Source organism: Zonotrichia albicollis, chromosome 7 (assembly GCF_047830755.1).
Source record: "Zonotrichia albicollis isolate bZonAlb1 chromosome 7, bZonAlb1.hap1, whole genome shotgun sequence".
NCBI lineage: Eukaryota > Metazoa > Chordata > Aves > Passeriformes > Passerellidae > Zonotrichia > Zonotrichia albicollis.
Window position 1 is genome coordinate 30203319 of NC_133825.1, and position 23078 is coordinate 30226396.

The 23078-nt window shown below is 44.8% G+C and overlaps 1 protein-coding gene across 14 annotated transcripts in view; it reads left to right on the top strand.

The window, feature by feature from the left end:
• Window positions 1–13931: 13931 nt before the first annotated feature.
• Window positions 13932–23078, top strand: part of CAMK2G (calcium/calmodulin dependent protein kinase II gamma) — a 115762-nt gene continuing 106615 nt past the window's right edge. For 2 of the 14 annotated variants that reach the window (XM_005481458.4, XM_026799621.2), the window contains exons 1-2: window positions 13950–14225; window positions 16088–16182. In XM_005481458.4, the coding sequence (XP_005481515.1) occupies window positions 14161–14225; window positions 16088–16182 (160 nt within the window). In that variant the 5' untranslated portion in view covers window positions 13950–14160. Of the gene's footprint in view, window positions 14226–16087; window positions 16183–23078 lie in introns of all 14 variants that reach the window. The other 12 variants (XM_005481461.4, XM_005481462.4, XM_014275647.3 and 9 more) reach the window with 11 other exon arrangements.

The following is a 23078-nucleotide window of genomic DNA, read 5'->3' on the forward strand; positions in this document are numbered from 1 at the left end:
GCACCCCCCGGGATGTCCCGGGACAGCCCGGGCGCAGAGAGGGGCCGCGGCGCTGTCCGGGGGCGCCCCCTGGCGTCCGCAGCCGCCCGTCCCCGCAGGCCCCGCCGCGTTGTCCTCCCCGGTGTCAGGCGGGCTCCGCATTCGCAAGCGAGGGTTTCCATCACTCTGCCCAGGTACGCGGAATGTTCTCGCTGTCGTAAGTTGCAATATCCTCCGATTGCTTTAGTCTTCATCTCACCCGGCTGGCCTGAGCCAGGCATCCCTCTGGATCGCTCTCCTCTGCTGTTCCAGGAGCGCTGCTTGTGCTGTCGCTGAACAGTTGACTTATGAAAGCATAAATTTCACTTTGTTTACAGCAAAGTATCCTGTGGGGTCAGAATTTAATATTTTAACCCTGTTAGGAAATGATAAAGGGAATTATATTACTGTAGTTGTGCATGTGTGTTGTTCTGCAAAGTGGAAGTTTGGAAAACACTTTAAAGCTCTTCCAGGCATTGGAGGAAAAGAGTATCTCAATAAATATAAACAAAGTGAGAAGACCATGCAAAAAATTTCTCTGAAGGTAGCAGCCACTTAAATATCCGTGGCTTTCTCAAGGTCTGCATACCTCTGCTCAGGGTTGTGATCTATTTGTGAAGGCCCAGATGACAGCTGGAGGGAGCATTCAGAACCTTGCTTGAGATTGAGAGATCTTACCCGATTCCTTCAGAAAGTACCAGCTCAGTTCTGTCCAGTCCATTCAAGGCTCAGGCTGTGTGGTTGGAGGGTGTTTCTCTCTGCTCTGATGTACTTTTGGGGAGCCCAGGGTGGCAGCAGCAATGTGAGGAGCTCTGGAGGACCATGTCACCCCGTTGTTCTGAGGCCTGCTAGCCTGATACTCACCTAGCAAGCCTGAGGCTACCTGACTTGCTGAATTCCAGGAGACAATACCAGGACTAGCTACTTAATGAACAGGATATGTTTATGGCACTTATCTGCTTCTTTCTCTTTTTTCTCTCTTTCTCTGAATCCCCTTGTTATTTTATATGCAAGTTTCACATCATTTTAATTTGTTATCTATCTAATTTGAAGAGTCCTAGTTTACTTAATGTTCTCTGTAAGAGTGGTGTTCCATGTATTTAACTATCCTTGGTGCAGGCAAGTGAGGGAGCAGAAAAAGGCAGCATGAGTGGGAAAGTGTGGGATGCTGCCTTCTGGGGGCAGTGTGCGCTTGTGTAATTACAGGAACTGTGATGATTTCTCAAGCGCAAACTCACGGTGGTTGTTTCAAGAATTCCTCTTATGTTGGAACTACCTCCCCATAGGGTCTAGTCTCACTCTTTACACCTCCTGTACTCATTCATGGTGGGGCCATTACTTGAGTAATTGAGTAAATCCTTCCCCTTCCTGCAACCTCCTCTTCCCAAAGTTTTATCTCTTTTTACTTCAACTATCTTTGGAGTAATTTTTTTCTCAATAGCTAGGCATGTTGATTTTTCCCTTATTACCTACTCCTAGTAGAGGGCTATTTAAGGGCTTCTGCTGGGATACCCTGTGTGGAGGCCAGACTTTCAGTAAAGATTGTCTCAGCAAGCTGCCAAATCCAGTGATCAGAGGTTCTCCTGCCTGTTGTGTGGCAGAAGCAAGTGGCATCTTCAGCCTGGAAAACTTTAATTCACATTAAACTGGGTGCTGAAATGTAGCCTTTGGGGTCTTTGATATCTCCTGTTGCTGTATATATACAATATATTGCATCATTAATTTCTGAAAAGCACAAGAAATTGCTAATTGACATAGGTTTGATTGTTGTAGTACAATGCTTAGAAATGTCTTTCAGTAGGTGCTCTCTGAGATAAATACAAAAGGAAGAAGTACCTCATAGCTGGCCCAGACTGATGTTAAATTTGCAGTAATTTTCGGGGAAAATTACTTAAGTGAATTGTGATGGCATCGTGGGCTATGCTTCTGCATTTGTTCTTGTGCTTTTTCCACTCCTTTTTATATGTAGTATTAAAAGACTGTTTAAAATAGCTTTTAAGAAATTAAATTTGAATATGCGTGCTTGGCTATCTTGTATAAATCAGGTACTCTCCTCAAATATATTAGTGAATATTTGTAATTTCTCCTCTAAATAGTTAAAAATACCAAGTGATAAAGATAATTTCCTAAGCGCCAAAAACCTTTTTATCCTGGTAAACAGAATCTAAATAATGGTTTCTGATTTCACCATTGATGTAAATGACACAGGAAAGGAAGAGAGAATTTTCTTCTGAGTCCCTTCTCTAAACACTTTTTTGCCTTGATTAGGAGTTCTACCTCTGTAATGATGTCGTCATGACTTATTAATGTAACTCACTAATTATCTCATTGTATCGTTGTACATCTCTATGTAAATACTTGCTGACCTGTGCAAGTAAGAAGCCCATCTCCAAAGAGCTCTGTTTGCTACCATGAAGGCACAAAATCTGTTTAGTAGAGGAAATTGTTTATGATAAGAAGGCAGGATCATCTGCTTCAAGATCCTATTGGTAAGGTTTGATTTTGACAAGGGAACACTGGCAAATGAGCACAAAGAGTTTTACAGGAGCAGAGGACAGCAAAAGCAGAAGTTGTGTAGAAAGCTGGACACACATACAGCTGAAGCTGATTGAAAGGAATGTAGTTTTGCCATGTGGGCAATTCATAGTTCCTCAAACTGGAAGTGTTTTCTTAGCTAATGAAACCGCAGGATTGAATGGCTGTTGTCGGCGGGTTCAATCCCGGGCAGGTTAGGGGCATTGACAGCTGGGGTCCTTGCCCCGGCCGGGTCCGTGTGTCGGGGCCGCGGGTCGGGGCCCTTTGCGGCGCTCGGGCCGGGCTCGGCGGCCGCTCCGCGCGGCGCCTCCCGGCGCTGTTCCCTGAGGGCGCCCGAGCATCTCCAGTTCTGCCCAGCGATCAGAGCCTTCCAGCGCGGCCCGCAGCTCCGCCGGCGCGCTCCTTTTCTACTCATCTTTTTAACTGTTAAGGAAGAAATGTGAAGCTATTTGGTTTGGACTGTCTTTCATGGTATTATGTACTGTGATCTCCTGATGACTTTCATTGTCTGTAGGTCTTGAGATCTTGCCATGCTTATGCACGATCTATAAATGCTAAATTGCATTGGCAATGGATTGCAGTTTTTCCCACAGTGGCCTCTTTTTGCTTATGACGCAGTAGTAGCAGGACTGTTCCAATAGTCACTGATACTTTTCTTCTTCCTCACCCTTCACTCAGATGTCCTACATCTGTTTTGGCTGTATGCAGCTTGCATCTTTTCCTCTGCTGCTTCTTAAATATTTACTGCTAGGAAATGTCCCTATACAACACATATGGAGTAAGAACTCAGCAGTGCTTCCCTTCCCTCTCCCTTGTGCTGGTGAACTTAGATGAGGATGGGTCCCCAAAAGCACCATTCCCAAAGGGCATGCCTGCTTCAAGGTGGAGCTGAAAGCTGCAGATGAGTCCTGAATGTCACTTGTCCTGTGCTCCTGTTCCTAAAACAGTTTCAGAAGCAAAAATAGTTCCAGAAGCAACACACATTGACAGGGTGGCACACAAGCCCAGCATGTGCAGCATGTTATTGACTGAGCCAGTGCTGGCATTTGGAGAAGTTATGCTGCAAACTTGAATTGTGAATGTTGCTGTTGCTGGGCCTTGTCTTTGTACCAGCCTAAGGCCAGAACAACCACATGTTGTGTGTTTGAGCAAATCTTTATGCTAATGTGCTGTGAAGGTAGATTTGAGGCAACCAAAAACCACTCATAATATATATCCTTTTCACTTAATACATCAATTGCTATTGTTCTGGCTATACACTTTATAACTAACAAAGTCCTAGTTTGAGAAAGGTGTTGGAAATACAGGAGGCTAGATTCTAATCTCCAGCATTGAGATGATTTCTGTAAGGTTCAGTCTGTTAGCAGGTAGACAGAGAGAAATAAATAATAAATTTAATGCTCAAAGTGTGCATGGTGAAGAAGACCTCATCTCTAAATCAGCTGGGTGGTAATCATAGCTCAAAACTGTCCATCACAATGTTTCACATACAGAAAAGAACTGCTGATCTAGGCAGTTATCTTTGTGATATCAGTGTTGGTAAATATGCTTTAGAAAATAATAAAGAAAGTTTTAGTTACCAAGAAATGCATACTATCCCAAGAAAACAAGAGGATTAGACCCTTGAGACAAAAGGATGAAGGTAAAGATTTAAATAAATAGGCAATATTTAGCTTTAGAAAGGATTTAAGTTGTTGACAGAAAAATATGAATATGATATGAAGCTCTTCTAAAGCAAGAGAAATGGAATCACATGAGTTCCAAACATTTTGTGTGTGCCTGTGAAACTCTTGAATTTCACTCTGAAATGGTATTTCTAGTGACATGCAATACAACTGAGTTTTTAACTCCCCCATTCTCTCTCCAGGGAAGTGTGGGCTAGGAATAGGAATTTCAAATCCTCAGCCGGCATTATTCATTCCTCAAATGAATTACCCCAGCTCCTGGACTTGAGGACCATCCAGTGGAGTCAGGGACAGTCCAGACTGTGCTTTCAGCTACTCCTGTGCATATCTAGAAATAGAGACAGATGCCAAAGCTGAGGCAGATGTTAGTTCTGTGAATTTTAGTTATAGCCAGCAGGTGTGATTTCCACAGGGAGCTTGCTTTTCCTGTAAGAATGACAGCCAAATGTTTCAGCTGCATGGGATCACAGAGTGCACATCCTCTTCCATACTCAATCAGAAGTAAAAGCTAAATGGAGTTTGGCTCTTAATTGTATTGACAGCATTTATTTTCTCATGTAAACATAAAATGCTTTGTCACTCTCTCTCTGACACACCCTGGCCTATTCTTGTTTGCTGCACGGAGCTCACTCTAAGTCAGTTCCTCCCTATTGTTTCTGGGTCCTTGGCCTTTGCACGCATTGTGTGTCTTGGAATATATATTTAAAAACACCTTTCATCTTTCCTTGCAGTTTATGGTGTCTCTGCTTTTGTTCCCATTTGTGGGACTGCAATGCCTACATCTACCTGGCCTGTGCACCATGCAGTCACACGTACACATGCACACCTCAGCATGAGTCGCCTTATCCATATCTTTGTGACCAGAAGCACGGTTCTGCTCCGTGCACTTGCACACACTTCTGTGATTTGCAGGTATTCAAGAAACAAGGAGCCACAAGCTAGCATCTTATTTTCTTGCTGGGATATATTTTTTCCACTGGTACTTCTCAAATGTAACATAAGGTCATTAAACATGGAAATAACACCCTTCTCTGCAGTATAGAAATTAGATACTTGAGGGCTTCTGAATGTGCAAATATTTGTGTTTCCGCACAGTCAGGTGTGTTTGCCTAGTGCCCTTCAAAGGTAGGAAGTCTGTGTCACTACAGACTCACAGTGGTGGATTCTTAATGGGGATCCCAACCCAAACTGACAGATGCTGGGTGTAATTTTTTTTAACCTGTCAAGAATAATCTTTTTTTCCTTTGCATTTTATTTTTATTACCAAGATACAAGGAACAAAGTGCACTCAGAAGGAGGCGTAGAATGTAGTGGCAGTCACAGCCATTCCATAAAAACAAGACGCAGGAACATAAGAAAGGTTTAGTGAGTGTTTAATTGTGGGTGGCACTCCATGCATAATTTTGGGGAGAAAGCTAATGAGAGCTACAAATTTAATTCAGAGTGGCACTACTGCATTACCTTCACCCAAAATCAAGATCCACAGGAAAGCATCTGCATCTGTTCATGTTGGAGGAGCAACCTGAATTCTGCCTTCCATGACAGATGCACTCCCATGAGGTCATGAAAGAGTCACTGTCCCACTGTCTGGCTCATTTCTCTCATTGTAAAACATTATTTACTTCACTTATTCCCACAGGTTTTGTGGCCCCATTTGTAATGGGGAGTTTAAATCATTATTTTACTATTGCTCTGGCTGGGAAATCAGACCTGTCTTTCTCACTATGTGTTCCCTGTTTGTTACACACAGGCAGAACTGAAACCTGGAGAAGCCAGAGTCCAGCTGCTGGGTGGAGGTTTTGCTGTGGTTCCCAAATACCCTCTTGCTGCTCTTGTTGGCTCAGGCTGTTTTTGTAAACATTCACAGGCCCTCTCCTTTGGATTGTTCCTTGGAGCCAGATTTTCTTTTGATGTGAAACAGGATGTGTGTGTTAATTAATTTATTTTACTCAAGGTAGAAAATTACAGCCAATGCTCTTTGAGGAGTCCTGTGAGTCGTCTGTCCCGTCGTGTAAACATTCAGGCAATTTTGGTGAAAATGTTTATTTTTTAAAATTATGCATAAATGTTAAACTGGTTGGTTTACAGTGGAGAGGTTTTACAGGCTCTTTTAAAAATATCAAGGTCATCTTTAAAGAGTTACTATTTAAACTGAGGAGGTGAAACACTGGACCAAGACAATTCAAAGATGAAAAAAATGAAAACCAGTGTTTTCTGCTAACAGGTGTTATTTGAGAGTTTTGTGCTGGTGAAAGTGATGGTGAAATACTCTGGAGATATTGCTTCTGCATCTACTCCTTTGTACTTGTACTGTGGACATTGTTAGTGAAAATACACCCTTCCTGCCTTAGTCCTAAATTTGAAAGGACTTCTGCCTGGTGATGACAGGAAAGCACAGGCTCTGTAAATGTTGATTTCCTGAGACTGCCAGGAGGGGCCAGTTCATGCCAATTTTGGCAGTGACGTTTGTGCTGTGGAAGTACACTACTTCATGGCTTATAATGGACCAGGAGCTTTGATGATTAAATGTTGCTTGTAATGTCTCCCAGATTCAGAGTAATCTCAGGATAAAAAGGTTTGAGAATCCCAGTGCTGGATGATTTTGTCATGTTACATATTCAGCACTCCCATGAGGGCAAGGAGCACAGGGTGTTCTTTGTGAAAACCAAAAACTTTCAAACTGCAAGCTTAACAAAATTAAGAATAAACCCCTGTATTTTTTAAATAGCTTTCTATTATGTTGTGCTAACATTAAATAACTCCACTCATGGTTTTATGTTTAATTGGTAGGGTGCTATGATTTCAGAGTTTAAAACTGATCAGTCAATGACATGCTACTAGATATGCACAGCATTTGACCAAACAAGACAGATGCCTTGTTCTGAACAGCCTGCAGTTTGAGATTGATCCATCAATATATTATATGACAGCAAATTCCCCAAGGGAATGATTTGGTCTCTTTGTAATCTCAAGAGTCTGCACACACTTTAGAGTTTCTTTAGTGTTAAGCACTTTTATTCTGGGGCAATAATCCACAACCATTTAAATCAAGAACTAACAGAAAATTCAATGAAAGTTTAGTATCTCCCCAAGGACTGTGCCATAAATTCAACTGAGATGACAAGATGACAAAATGGACAGTGTGAGATACATTAGTTTGTCTTAATTTGGATTTAATTCAATTAGAACTAGTAATAGCCAAATGTTTTGATGACTTTGGTTGAGAGTTAAACTGGAGGTTTTCTCAGTGATCTGTGCTCCATTTTAAACAGCAAAGAAACAAAATTTGTTGCAGTTGGCACTAAATGGAAGTTGTTTCTTTCAGCAGTAGCAATAGATCGCATTGACTGATCACTGGAAACCAAATGCTCATTTCTCATTCCTTTTGGTTATGGGTGAACCCCAGTAATGAGGGAGTTACTTGTTCATATTCTTCTCAACCCTCTGAAAGGCAGCATTCAGCTCTTTTAGCCTGTCCATCCATCATCTTTTTTGCAATATTAGCCTTTCCTTTGACAGGGACCTTACCTTAAAAAGAGGGAGTCTCCATTCCAGGATGTGGCATTAATTTTCAGTATTCATTCAGTAATCAATACCATTCAGCATGGAATATATATAATTCCATACAATATTTTAAGTTGGTAGAGATATTTGGGATATAGGGAGAAATCTGTGTTCATCCTTTACGTAACAGTCATTGAGTCATGCCATCTTGTTTAAACAAACAGTGTGAATCTTAAAATAGCCCTGAACATTCCACTGCGATGGCCATATTCAAATGAATGTTCAAGATGTTTCCCCACTATCGTATACCCACAGAGTAACCCTTCAGTGACAGCAGAGCTGCCTGGAGTCACTATTCAGCTAAACTGGGCACTGATCATATGGATCTGTCCACTTCCTCTGGTGAAGCTGGAAAATCTGTTTCTCTGTCATCCATCCACCAAAGGAGGCAACAGAAATTAAATGTTTTGAGGCTAAGCTCACCTGATAGTGATTTTAGCATTTCAGTTACTGTTACTGGAAGTTATTAAAGGAGTTTGTGGAATATGACCTTGTTGCCATAAAACTGGTGGGAAACCCTGCTCTTCACCCGGTTAACAATTGACACTGGCCAGTTTCAAGAAGAGAGAACTGAAAACTTGGGGTTTTTTCAATGCAACATTATTAATATTCTTACAGATACAGAACTAGAGGAAGTTCTTACTGCTCACATTATTTGTCCGGCTTTTATAATCCTTACTGTTTTCTATAGGGTCCTATGGATAAATTTCAAAGGATAATTTAGATGTGATAAAAGCATAATATGTTGTAAAACTGATCCGTTAAGAGAGCAGCCAGCAGACACTGTGGCTCAGAATTCAAAAAATGCTTAGTGATGGCTCTCTAGCAAAAAAAGTTCCCAAGAAGAATCCATAAAGGTGAGTCTTCTGGAGCTCACTCAGTTTCTAACCCAGAGCTCATGCTATTATTGAAGGGACTTGGATTTTCATGAGATGAAAAACATAAAATCAGGCTGTTGCAGCCCATTTTGTATTGCTCTGTGGGTGAAGTACTCGGGTCTTCCAGACTATCCACATGTTGTCTTCCACTAGGCTTTGCCTATATTATATGTAGTTGTGCAGGAATCCATAGCAGCTTGTGAAATCAGTCAATAAACCTGATATTGATCTCTTATTAAGGTAAGATAGGGTTCTAGAGAAAAGATAGTGCGGAGTGAGCTTTTGCCAGTTAAATATGCAAAATGTGGACCAAATGCTTCCCCGTCCTAGCTGAAGACCTAGCCTGTGCTTCTGAAATCCAAAGCTGCAAGCTCTTCAAGCTGAGAGGAAAATACCTTGTGTCTAGGTGACTTGGAAAGATCCCAGGGAAAGGCATGTGCCCCCTTGGCTCACTAGGGGGCTGGGGAAGCAGGCAGGCTGCCAGCAGGTACACAGAGCCTGACCAGAGGCACCCAGGCACTGAGACCCTGCCAGACACAGCTGCCCCCTCCTTGGTCAGGGTTCCTGGGCAGTGACCCACAGCACTGAAGAGCAGAGATGTACAGAACAGGCCTGGCCACTTGCTCACACTACCTATACTGACCCTGTCTCGTAACAGTAGAAAGGACTCAGAGACATTAAAATAGAACAAATTTGCAGTGAGATCAGGTTATATGTTTTATGAGCCATATAATTAACATGCGACACTCAGAGCCGTGGGATATTATTGACTTAAATAGCTTAGGAACTATCAAAAAGGATTAGGCGTTGACATGAAACAGAATAGCATGTGCACTGACACAAGCTAGGATCAAAATTACAGGGACTACCAATCCTGGGGCTTCAGGGCATATTTTGATCATCAGTTTGGGGTCAGGAGGAAAGCCAGCCTCTAATCAAGAAGCCTGCAATATGCACATGGGTCATAGTTACATGGATTTCTTTATTGGCCTGCTTTGATTCCTTTCCCTTTTTCTTCTCTGTCTTCCTTTCATACCCTTCTCTTCCCCCTCTCTTACATTTATCATCTGGAATAGGTCAGTACTGAAGACAAGACACTAAACTAGATGGATGGCTGAATAGTCCCTACTAATAGGGTAATTTAATATTTGCTTCTCTCCAGAACTCTATCGTTTATTTCAAATATAAATTTTATATTCATTCACTAAAAAGTTCCTCTCTTTCCAACCTTCTTTCTATGCATGCTACTTTTTATTTTTATCAGCCTCACTTATAAATCCTCAGAGGTAGCAAATGAATGTCAGTTTGGGAGAAGGAAGAAAACAACCAGACATATTAAAGAAAATTGATTTTCTTGGTAGATACTCAACAATGGCGTAAATAAAAAAAAAGATTTTTTTAATAGCCAACATGAATGATCACCTTTGAAAATAAGGGGGCTTTCTTCTGTGAGCATGAATGTGAGTCCATGAACAGTATGATAAAATGGTGCTTCATTTAGGTAACTCTGCTTTTTTTTTTTTTTTTGTAGATTCAGAAGCAAGATGATAGTTAAGAATTTCAAAACTTTTCTCTTCACCTGCTAAAAAATCTCTCATTTTAAGATTATGGAATATTTCACACAATTTTAGATGTTTGGATGTTTTCTTTTGCATTTTCATTTGTTACTATACTGAAGTAGTGTCAGGAAGCCCCACATAATAGCAGGGCAGGTTGAATTTTATGCCCTGTACTATCTGTGTGAGAGATAAGAGCTACCTGGACCTACTCACTTTAAAGAGACAAGCTGGAGAGCAGAGACAGAGAGAGAAAAATTGGCTGATTCTTTGTGGGACCCCAAGTTAATAGCAGAAATCCAGAAAATATCTGTTTAAAAATATGCCTACTCATTTTCTTTACTGCATGTTTCTTTTTTGGTACTTGCTTTCAACCTCCCCAGCTGATTTCTAACTCCACCCATTCTTACCCTTCCCAAGTCCTTTACTTTTGCTAACACTCTTTTCTTCCTATCTGGTACTAGCCAGCACTGCTGCACTGAGCACATGCATACATGCTGCCCATGGGCTTGTTCAACCTTGCTGGAAAGATGCTATCATGCATCTTCTCCAGCATCCTTCCCATTTTCCACAGTGGTCTGAATTCCAGTTAGTTTCTGTGAAATATTTTTTGTAGTCCTTCACTCTGCTTCTGTAAAGACCAACGCTTTTGTGTAATTGCCTTCCCACAGACATTCTTCAACATACCAAAGCTGACCTTAGGCTCCATGGACAGATGGGGCCTGATCCGAAGTCCATTAACATCAGAGGGAATGTCCATTTACGCCCATGGGCTTTGCATTAAATCCTTTGCATTTTACTTACTTTCTTTAGTGCCTCTTACTCAGCTCCAGTTATTAAAATCAGATTATTACCTCACAGATCCCTGACAGTTTAGAGTACTGTATAAGCCAAACTGTGCTACTTCAAAGGTAGAGACCAAAACTGCCACTCTGCTAATGTGAAATCTGCAGCTGGCTAGTACTAAAGCAAAGCTTTACTTCGATTTCAATCCTGCATATAACTCAGGTCAGGGAGCTCACTGTTCATTAGCTCAATTTCCCATTACTAGTGCACAGGCTCTCAAAACCATTTCTTACTGTTCAGATGTTTTCTGGTCCCTGCAACACTATTCTGACCAGGCACCATCCAGATTCACCTCTGTTTGCAGTTTTGCTCTCAGTACAAGTAGACTGGAATGTCAGCCATAACATCAATATTTCTTTCTGTTGACACAATACTCTCTTATCCATATTGCCACCCCTCCTCCTGCTTCATTTTGTCTACATTCTTGTTAAAAACTCTACTCCCATAATTTAGTCTCCCACTCAGTACTTGGTTTAATCAAGTCTGTCACTCAATTTATATCCCACTTCTCACTTAACACAAGTTTCTCAGTTAGCAATCTGTTTCTGTAGCACTTGCTATGCAGAACACATGGTTAGCTTTTCTTTACGCACTTGCTCCTCTGCTCCCTTTCCGATTTCCAGACCTCACTTTTCCTTGTAGCACTTGAAGATGAGAAATGTCCTCTTCTGTCTCCCTCTTTTTACATTCCTCGCGTATTTTCATAAGACCACTGCTATCAGAGCTTCTTAAATACCATGGGGTGCTTTGTGTAGAGCACAGAACACTCTGTGAGTCCAGTTAAAACTTCAGAATAGCTCTCAGTTTAATACATAGCTTTAGATAAACCTCTCCTGCTGCTGTACTTTTTGGTCATCGCTCAGCTGCTTTCCTCTGCATAAAAGTAAGATTCACTCCCTCTGGCTGCTTATTCACTACAGCATGATAAAATTTAGTCCTAATCCTCCACTCTCAATTTTGTATTGTTGGAACAGAGCCCTGTTCCAGTTGCTCTGTGCATCTTAACGTTGGGGAATGGGTTGCATGTTTCCTGATGACATCGCCTAGCTCAACCACAGCACAAACTTAACAGCTCACTTTTCCTGCACAAAGGACATCTAATGTCATTTTGGGTGGTGGAAATGCAGTGCTGGTTGTGTATCAGCAACAGTGCCCACCTCTGTATATATAATCTCCCACTTGAATTTCATGTTATCAGCCAATTCCCCTGGTAAGGACTATGGGTTGTCAAACTGCTTTCCTCCTTGGCTGCAACTGTTCTGTTAAAGAAACTGGTGGACCACCAAATGAGGTTGTTGGAACAGTTGTATCTTGGCAGGAGCCTGATCAACTGATACCTGTTGGATGGATCATTTGTTGGTTCTCTGAATTATACAGCTGTGTCAGCAGGTTTCCAGGTTTAAATGCTGGCATGGTGTAAGACGCAGAATGCTGTTGTTTCATAATCACCTTCTAGAGGTATTGCTTTGTTGTAATGCTACTGTTATGTTGTCCTACTTTTGCTATCTACTTTCTGCATAGGAGGAGGGAATTTTTGCCCACTGCATCACTTCGGTGTAGTCTTTGCAGCACTGGGCTGGCTGCATTTAACTTGGAGACAGGGAGCAGGGGGGTTTTGCAGGTGGCTGCTGTCACTGCTTTTCATATGACTGAATAACATGATGATTTAATAGTCCAGACATGGCGCAGAAATATATGGTACTTACACAGTACTCTTAATTTTCAGATCAGTTTAATGCTACTCCTGGCTTATGGTGCACTCATCTGTCTCTCTGAATGTTCTTAACACAGCTTGCACTCCCAGTCACGCAGGAGAGGCCAGTGCAGCCCTTCCCTCTCTGGCTGGATCAGTGACTGCCCTATATAAATCTGCATATTAAGCAGATTTGGCAATTGTTCAGACAAGAGACAGGCTCACTTAAGTAAAAGGAGAAAACAAACTTGCTTATGAAGGCACTGCAGCAGCACTCTCAGATGCTGTGCTAGTAGAGACAGCACAGAGGCTGGTTTGTTTTCTTTTGTAGTTGGGAGACTGACGATTTCTGTTTGTCTTCTGCGTCCAAGTCCCATCACCATAAACCGTGCGTGTGTGCGAATGCCGGTTCACACTCTCTTAACAGTTTCAAGCCATTTCGCGTGTTACCGCTTTACCTCTGCACCAGATGGCTCATTTCCTCGGGGACTTCCACACGCGTCCCCAAGGTCGGGCAGCCTGACAGCGCTCGGGAGCACAGGGCCCAACTTTGAGGTGGATCCGCAGAAAGGCTGGAGGCCCCGCTTCCCCGGGTCGCGGGCGGCAGCGCAGCGTGCCGGGCTCCGTGCGCCGGGCTCTGACTGCGGTCGGGACGGGCGGCGGCGGCCGGGAGCTGCCGCTTCTCCCTCCCCGCGCGCGGAGCGGCCGGAGCGAGCCGGGCGGCTGCTGCCGGCGGGCCGCGACACGCAGGGGCCGGGTGGCCCGGTGTTAGCCCCGCTGACGTGCGCCCGGGGGAGGGCGGCGGCGGCTCCCTCTTCCCTCCCCTCCCGCCGCACGCAGGAAGCTTATCCGGCCGCGGCTGGCCCGGCGCCCCTCGCGCGGGGAATTAAGAGAAATACCGCGGTGCCCCCGGCCGGGGTCTGCTCCCGGCCGCCTGCGGAGCGCGTGGGGAGGGGGCGCGCCCGCCGCAGTCCGCCCGCCCTTGGCGCGGGGCGGGGGCGCTCACTGCAGTGCCCGCTCCGCGCCCGCGGGCGGGGGGAGCGGCCGCGCCCCGGCTGCAGCCCCCGGCGGGCGACGGCGCTGCGGGCGCCCCGGGAGCGCCCCCGGCGGCCACACCCCGCGGCGGGCCGGGGCCGGCGGAGGGAGGGGGCCGGCGCGGGGTGTCTCCGAGCCAGTTCTCGCGGTGCTGGCCAGGCTCAGCCTCCTTCCCCTCCCCGGCGAGCGGTGACTGTGCACGGCGGAGCGGGGAGCGCCGAGCCGGGCGCCGGGGGAGCCCGCGCCGCCCCGCCGAGCCAGGAGGAAGGCCGCCGAGCAGCGCGCCGCCCGGCCCGTCCCCGCCGCCCTGCCCCATGCCCCAGCGACGCTGAGCCTCCCGCAGCCCGAACATGGCCACCACGGCAACGTGCACCCGCTTCACCGACGAGTACCAGCTCTACGAGGAGCTTGGCAAGTACGGAGCCTGCTCTGCGCCCCGCGCCGCGCCCCGCCGCCCGCCCCGGCCCCAGGACCCACCGGCGCTGCTGGGAGCACTGTGCCGGCGACCCGGCTCTCCCGGGAGCCGGAGAAGGATTAGCTGTCGCGCTGTAATCCTGTTCTCCAGCCCCCCGTCCACCCCAGCGGCATAGCCGCCGGAGGGGAAGGTGTTCCTGCCCTGCTGGGTCGCCCCGCCGCAGCGGGTGTCCCTGCAGCCTGTCTCGGGCTGCGCGCTCCTGTTGCACCCCGAGATTTTCTCTCTTCCCTCCTTTCCTTCCTCAGGACCCGACTGCCCCGTTCTCCTTCCCGCATCGTCTCCCCGCTGCACGTTGCCGTTCCCTGCAACTGTTTCTGCGCTGGGACGCGGCACTGTTACAGCCACTCCGCGATGCTTCAGTCCCCACTTCCTTGTCCCTGTGAAAGGACCAGGTGCTGCTGTACCGCGCTTCTCTTCCCTCCTCGCTTCCTCGCTTCTTCCCTCCCTCTCTCCGCACTTGTCTCCGCATTGGCAGACTTGCTGCTGCACCCTAGGACAGGGCTTTGCAGGGGAGCGCAGTTGGGCAGGAAAGCAGTGCAGAAAGGGCTAGAGTAGGATTATGGGGACAGTGCTTTCGTGGGTGCTGCTGCTTGCTCCCTCCCTTCCTGCACCAACTGCTGGGCTCTGCTGCATCTCTTCTCTCCAGCCCGGTGTCCCTCTCCCTCCCAAGGCTGCTGCAGCTGTGTGTCACCAAGCCCGGGCCCCAGTGCTGGTGCTCACCTTGATGCTCATTGGTTTGTATGTAGAGGTTGAGGAAGGGGATAAAAAGGCAGGACTCCGCAGTATTGGAAGTATTCAAGCTATTTTAGGCTCCCTGTAGGACTGACTGTCTGTGGGGCCCTTGTGCAGCTTCTGTTCCCCTCTCATAGTTGAAACGTGGACATTTGTCCCTAGACATGGGTTTGCATTCCTGATCTGAAGGACTTGGAATTTTCTGCTAGTTTTCTCATATTTGTCTTTTCCTCTTTTCAGATCTTTCCTGTAAAGCTAGTAGTTCTTTACCTGCCATGGTGGTTTTTGTTTTGTTTTGTTTTTAAAAAATAAGGGGCTGTTTCCAAGTGCTAATTGAGTAGTCGTGTAGATTTTCAGTCTCTGTCTTTTCACCTTGGTCTCTTGTATTCACTCTTTTTCCTCACAGAAATCCTTTCCCCCCCTCTCTCAGACCTCTTCTCCAAGAGTAATCATCTTTGGAATAGTTATAATAATGTCAATAGTTCCAGCTTGAGGAAGTGTAGAAAGCCTTGTAGTTTTCTCCTCACTTCATTAATAGGTACATGTGTATCCCCATTTTGCAAGTGGGTTGAGGAATATAAGAGAACTAGTAACTTCTGCAAAGTGTTGTGATGATTTTGTGACTGAGCTTGCGCTTGAGCATGGGAGACACGAGTCCTGGGTTTGTGCTGTGATTGCTGGGGATGCTGTCTCTGGGAGATGGCCTTACCCCAGCTAGTGTTTGCAGCACTGTTCAGGGCTGTTGATCTCTTGTTCATCAATCCCTTCATGTCCTGTTTCTGTGCCCATATGGTCTCTCTCTCCCCACACAATGTGCTCTTCCTACTGCACTGTCTGTGAGGAGTGGAGCCCTGGATTGAGGAGTCTTCAGGAGGCTTGAGTACCATATAAACTTAAGTTTTATGCTGATCAGACATCATACATTGTTCATCAGATTCTCAAGTGTTGTGTCCCTCCTCAGTATGTCTTCTGCCCTCTCCTTAATCTGGTCCACTCTGAGAACAGGAATTGTTGCTATTATAGTTTCATTTTCAGTTTCATAGCACCTACCCTTTTTATTTTTCTTCCAGGGGAGCCTTCTCTGTGGTCCGCAGATGTGTAAAGAAAAATTCTTCCCAGGAATATGCTGCAAAAATCATCAACACCAAAAAACTGTCAGCCAGAGGTTAGTGTCTCTATCTACCTTTCTTCCCTGTATTTGTAGGAAAACACTTCACTGGAGTTGAGGCTGTAATAAATTTAAGGGATCTGGAGTTGCTTGTTTCAGTCATTATTTTTAGGCATTTCAAAATAATTGAGTTGTGTGGCAAAGAGGAGCCTGAAAGAAGGTAGTGTGGGATGATAGAAAAATCCCTGTGTCTGGAAATGGATACTCTGTAAAGTGATGTTGTCTTTTTTCTTCTTGAGATCTTTCTTCTTCAACCTGAGCTAGAGGTAGATTCATCTATGTGTGTGTCTGTACCAATCACTCATAATAAAGAGAAGTGTTGCGGACTTACTTTGCTGAATGTCTTTTTTACCTAGGAGATCTGTCTTACCAGAAAAGACAGAAAAGATGTGATTATTTTTTTGAAAGATAGATTTTATATGCTTTGCTCCTTTCATGCTGTCATTAAAGGTGGTGTGTTTGGAAGCTCAAAAGTCTGCATTCAAAGGCAGAAATAGGATGGAGAAATCTTGCCAATTTGACTTCTCAGCATATTAGAACAAGGGGCTTGTGCTTTCATTACTCCTGGAGACTTACAAAACCTGAAGCTAGTCTGTAGTGTTATGTAAAGAGAAAAAATCTAACTCTTCCAAGCTGTGAGTCTTTTGCTTTCCAGGGACACAGGCATGCATAAAGGGTAGTAGGCCATACAGAATGAGGGGAATGTGCATCCTCCAGTGTTAGGGAATCACTACAGGGATTGTGTGGGTGGGGTGGAGGGGTGAGGGGGAGAATGAGGGAAATTGACCTGCAATGAAAGATGCTGAAAACAGGGAGTGTGACAAGTTGAGATGCCAGAGGCAACTCTTTCTAGAAAAGGTGAGCAAGGAGAGTTGTAAGTCTTTAGAGGCCTTTCAGATTTCACAAAATTAATGCATGAAGCCCTTGACTATCTTGCTGGTTGAGTGGAGGCCTTAGTAGGGGGGTTGACTGAGAAATGGAAGGGAAAAGCATGAGGAGAAAGCAAATGATTTTGAGAAATGGTTTAGAAGTGAATAATGTTTTACCTAATCCTTACAAAAAAGAAAAATAGAATATGTATTCTCCTTTTTGCCAGAATATGAAATGTGATGATAAGAGCAGAAGACAGCTTGAAGAATAGTGAAAAATTTCCATTTACTGTCGTTTGTGTGGTTTGTATGAAGAAGTAGTGTCAGTGGTAGTGTGCTGTGAAGCAGTGATTTTTTTCTTTAGTTTTTTTTTCTTTGTTTTTGTTTTTGTTGTTTTTTTGGGTTTTTTTTTGGTTTTGGTTTTTTTTGTTTTGTTTTTTTACTTCTGGAAGCAAGCATATCTGCTAAGGTGTTTATTATTTAGCCTGAGTGAGGTGGTTTTGGGGGCCAACCAGTGGAGCCCTGGATTGTTAATGAAGTGGCTGCAGATCTTCTGAGAATCAGTGTCCTCTCACTGGTCACGTGACAGTGCCTGCTGATGTAGGTGGGATATTCAATCTCTGGAGTTCAAAATTAGTTCAACTGAATACGGGAGAGGTCTGAGGTCTGAAGAGTGGCTTTGCTTTGCTGACGGCCGTTAATGCCGTTTGTGCTCCCCAGACTTCCCTGTCCATCCTGTGGTGAGGACTAAAGCTCAGGAGAGCCATTTCTCAGACATTAGTGGACACCAGGCTGCTTGGAGAAGGGAAGAGCAGTTTGATAAACTGATCATGAAGGTTAAACCTTTATTGTACAAGGGACAGGGTACTGAAGTTAGTTCTGGAGATAAGAAAAATGGGGAAAAAATGCATGCTGAACATAGTTGAAAATTCAAAAATATATTAGCTGAAGGCCAAAACTCTCGGAAAACCTGACTGAGTCAGTTCTTAAGTGTTTGGTCATTTAATGAGTTACAGAGGGAGAAATGCATAGATTCTAATTGTTTTTTTAGTAAGGTGATGACAGTTTAATGACCCAACAAGTAGGAAAAGTAAGTATGGGTGAATATAGGCTATGTTTTGATCTATACTTACTATTTAGATTTCATACCCTCCTATAAATAAAATACATTGAGGCTGCTAGCCTGGTCCTTAGCTGCTCAACTCGAGGCAGCTGGCAATGATATACTTTAAAAGGTACTGGTTAGGTAGAGTAAATGTGAGGAGAACCAAGAATGAAAATGTGTTTCTGCTACTACAGAGGAGTATCAGAAACAAGGTACTGGTCAGGTTATGTTGAAGTTTTAACTGAGAACTGAGGAATCTGTGAAAAGTGGATGGTGACTTTAGCTGAATATGGGGGTTCCTCAATTATTCCAGCTGTGTTTGCTGAGAGCTCAAGGGGTAAGAACAAAAAGTACTTGTAGTAAAAGACTTTAGTATTTTGATAGGAAGTTAGTGAATTCACCTTGGAATAGGTCTTTAAAACATCGAAGGAGAAATGTGTGCTATTTAGACATTGCAGCTGTAGATCAGTGATTAGGGAGATTCAATTCAGCAACCTGAAAAGGAAAGTCTTGGGAAAAGGCGTTTTAGAAAGCTGTCTCCCTAAGGAGCAGAATTATGGTGTTAATTCTGCAGCATCTTGGATATGTGTTGTCTGATGTGTCCTTTCCCAAGCTGGCACTTCTCCTGGGCTGTCCATGTCTCTGCCCATCAGTACCTCTGTCCAGGGCTCTCCTGTGCACTCAGCTGCACACTGTCCATTGTGCAGGGTAACCCACCCTCCTGACCTTCCTCCCACACTGCTGGTTTTCTTCTAGGCATGGTCAGAGAGCCAGAATATTCCCTTATTGTGGGGACAGCCAGCCCCTGTCCAATTTAAGCATAGGTACATTTAACATTTTAAACTATCTCTAGCAGAATTTGAACCAGTATGGACACCTGATGCAGTAACTGCTACTTGAAGTGTCAGCATCTTGCTGCTGCTGCAAGGTATAGCCCGTTGCTGCTTCACAGAAGTTTTGCCTGCTGTAGTGCTTTCCTTGAATCTGTTCAAGGCAATGGTAACAGAGCCTTGCTCTCCTCCTGCAGCACTTCTTGTTACCTTTGTTTTTCAAGACTTGTGATGAAGAAATACTAGATAACTAACTGGGAAGTGCTGAAAAGCTTACTGTATGTGGCTGAAAAGGAGGAAGAGGAATGCTTCAGGGTGAATTATATGCAGTGAAAGACTTGAAGAGGCATGATGTTTCTCTGTGAAAGCAAGGAGGATGGACAGAGTGCTGGTCCCAACAGCTTCGGTCTAGTAAATGTCATTCACCATAAAATGCCAAGTCAGCAGTTGAGAGGAGTCTCTTTTATATTGTCTGTGATTTTTGGATGCCTATTCTCTCTTTTAATAAGTTTTGTCAGTAAGAGCTGGTCTAAATTAAAATTCATATTTTGGCTTTAGTGAAGTACTTGCTATTATTCATGTTGTGTTGATGCTAAAGTCTGCCCAGGGAAGACCATGCCAAGAAGTGTAATGTTAAATAGGGTCCAAATGCTTGTGGAAAGGGAGAGGAACTTCACCTTAGTCAGCATTCAGCTGATACATAAGAGCAGTTGTTATTACACATGGAGGAAATACAATGCTTCAGTCATCTGAAATTCCTGTGGGATTGAATGCACAGACTTTTACCGGCACTACGGGTTGAGAGAAGTAATAACTGTAATTTTTTGAAAGTTGTCTTGTGGCTTTCACCAGAATACTTTCTGAACATGAAAATTCATAGCAAGTAGTGCTACAGTGAAGTTCAAATGAAGTAAAATTACTTGCAGTGATCAAAAGATCAAGAGAGAAGCAGCAGCTTCAGTAGCAGTAGGGAGATATCCCCAATTTAACTTGCTAGCATATACTTCAAGAGAGAGTCTGGCTTTTGAAAGAGGTAGGCAGAGCTTTAGGATTTGATAATTTTTAGGATGTTTTTTATACCAAATAGTATTTAGTGATCCTGCCACCACCTGTAGTATTTCTGCCCTTTTTTTTAGGTGCGGAAGGAAAAATCTCTGTGTATTACCTCTATTGCTAAATTTAATTTACTGTTGAAAATCTCTGTCTTTTAACTCTGGCAAGTGACATCTCTTGATGAATGAATTAAAAACAGCTGTCTTGTAAGTTAGTCCACTTCACTGTCCTTACTGTGGCTTTGCTTTTGACTGTGAAATAGAGGTGTTTTCTCTCCCTGTTTTTCATCTTTCCAAATTTGTAAACCAGATAAAAATTTGCAGTCTACCGAGTTATTTTGTTGTTGTTCCTGTAGGAGATTATGTGGATTGTGGGAGGAGCAGGGAATTACTTCTGTGTATCAAACCCCAACAGGAAAAAACCACTCTTTATACTTCCAACTCTGCTATTTTCCCACACCACTATTGTCTGGGCTTTTGGTTCTGTAGTGGTTGCATATTTGGGCTTTACAATATGTTTTGTTGAAAGTGTCAGCAGTAGTTCTCCTGGACGCTAAAACCTTGAGCTTGAATGCTGCAGAGGAAGTCTAGCAGCATCAGTCCCTAAGATCAAGATCTCTCTTGATCTGGTCTGTATGTGTTCCTAGCTGCTGCTTGCATTAAAACTCCCTTGGCCTGCTCTTGGGGCTGCCAGGTTTCCCATGTCCGTGGGGCAGGGCAGGCTGCTGGAATTGCTGCGTGCGGGTGTGCAGGCTGCTGCACTGCAGCGCGGCCGCCGGCTCTGCCGGGGCAGGCGAGCCCAGCGCCCGCTCACCGGGGGCTCCAGCGCAAAGCCAGACCGCAGAGAAATGTCCTGGCATGGGTGTCCTCTGTGTGCTCCTGCGTTTGCAGTCTGAGGACAAATGTCCTGTCTTGCAGAGGATGGCAAATCAAACTGTCTGCTCAGCCGTCTTTGCTGAGCAGCCAAATCAGGTCCAGTTATTTGGTTTGGGAGAGAAGCTTTCCTTCCTGCAGCATGGGCTGAGTGAAGAGCTTCCCTGCGCCCCAGCTCCACCCCGTGCCTCCCCTTTGCTGTGTGCAGAAGTCTGAGAGATGCTGGGAGCATATATAGCAGACCAGCTGCAGTGGGTTGGAAATTTTTAGGAGGTCTTTGCACACATGGAGAGAAGCAGAGAGCAGAGTGCTGCATACCCCCAGAGCAGTGTATGAGGCAGGGAGCTGCCTGGTGGAGCAACTGTGAGAGTCTGGGTGCTTGGGATGGGGGTGGCAGGGGAGGAATCAGTTGGTGGAGTGGGCTTGCAGGCAGCTAGTGAACCACAGCACACAAGTGTGGCAGGGGCTGGTGGTGAGCCTGCTCAGCTGATGTTAGAAACAGCAGCCCTCTACCTCCCACCAGCTGCCTGCCTCCCCATTCTTCCTACCTGCCTCTGCTTGCAGTCCCCTGCACAGGGGAAGAAGAGTTCAAATGGCATATATACACCAGTATGGGAAATTTCATTGGAAGAGGTGTTTGGAGAAGAGGAGGTCTTGTGCCAAAGAGGAGGCCCTGACCTTGGAGGAGAGGCTGGACGTGGGAAATTAGTGGGGGCTGCTGAGGGTCGGCTTGGCTTTTTGCCTGCCCCAACATATCAGTACAGGCAGGAAAATGCCCTGGTGTGAGAGCCAGCAGAGATTGTCGGGGTGGTGAGTGGTGGAAGCCTTGCTTTACTGTGGCTCACTATGGCTAGAAGCTGGCTTCCTCCCACTGTGGATGTTAGTGATGGTTGGGGTTACCCCAGGTTGCCTCTCAGTTTACGCTGTATATTTTATAAAGGAGCTGGAACAGAGCAGACAGGATTTCAGCTTGTGTCTGTCTTCTCAGTGGTCACATTGAGTATTAAATTTCCGGCATTAACAATGAGGGGGGGGGGAAGTGGGCACACAGATTGGGCAGGAATTCCTACTGCCTCTGCACGAGGTTAGAGAAAGGAGCTTGGTGAGAGAGTCAGGTTTCTTGTTTTCCCAATATAAGCTGGATTTGTGTATGGCAGAAATGTGATTAGACTAACTCCTGCACGTGTCCCAAAGCCCTTGGCTCTAGAGCATTTACTCTGATCAGCCAGCCGTGGTTGAAATATTTGTAGGTGTCCCTACGGTGAGGAGCAGGGTGTTGAGCAGCCTATAGATATTTTGGGTAAGGAGAGCTACTTTGGGTTCTTGTAAGAAGGGTCCAGTGAAAAAACTATTTGCATTTTTTTGCAGTGTATCACAGAGATTTCACTGTCTCCAACTTTAATCCTTCTCTGGACAGTAGCAAAATCATCACTAGCAGAGGGGGATTCATCTGTGGATCAGAAAGAAATTTTTAGAGTGCCCTCCTTCCCAACAGTGGGTTAGCACCACTGTTCCACTGCTTTAAGGGAGGACTATGACAATATTTTTGTTCCTTTCCACGCCCTGCAAGTATTCTAGTTGTTCTTGCCCACCAGATTGGGTGAAGACCGTTTTTAAAAGGGAAGCATGCTAATGCAAAAATTTCTCTCCACTGTGCTGTTTGTGAGCACAACCCTGACAATGAAGGCATCACCTCCCACTTTTTCTGACCTGTCAACTGTTTTGGTATTTCAGATGTTTCTTTTTGTGTCCTTTGTTCTTGAAATACCCTGATTTTTACTAACATAACAGATGTAAAAAAACCTCACATTCATTTGCCGGTGTTTGACTTATAAGTGAATTATTGCTGTTGGCTTGGTTGGGCGAAGAGGGCAATATTGCCTGGCACCAGGGTCACCAGCACAGGAAAGAGGCCTTGAATGCTGTAAAAAAGAAATGTGAAGTATCTCACATCATTGTGTGTTTGCCTGCAACTGAAGTGATGTCAGTGCTCAGAATAGTTATCTTCGAGAAAACAGAGGTGCAGTGATTTCTGATGGGCAAATGCATCCTTAAAATTTTGAGTTGCCTACTAGATGTTTTGGGGTTTGTTTTAGTGTGTGGAGGAAATGTGACCCTGTAACTTCAACCGCAGTAGTTGCTGCTGATCCTTATGACAATAAGC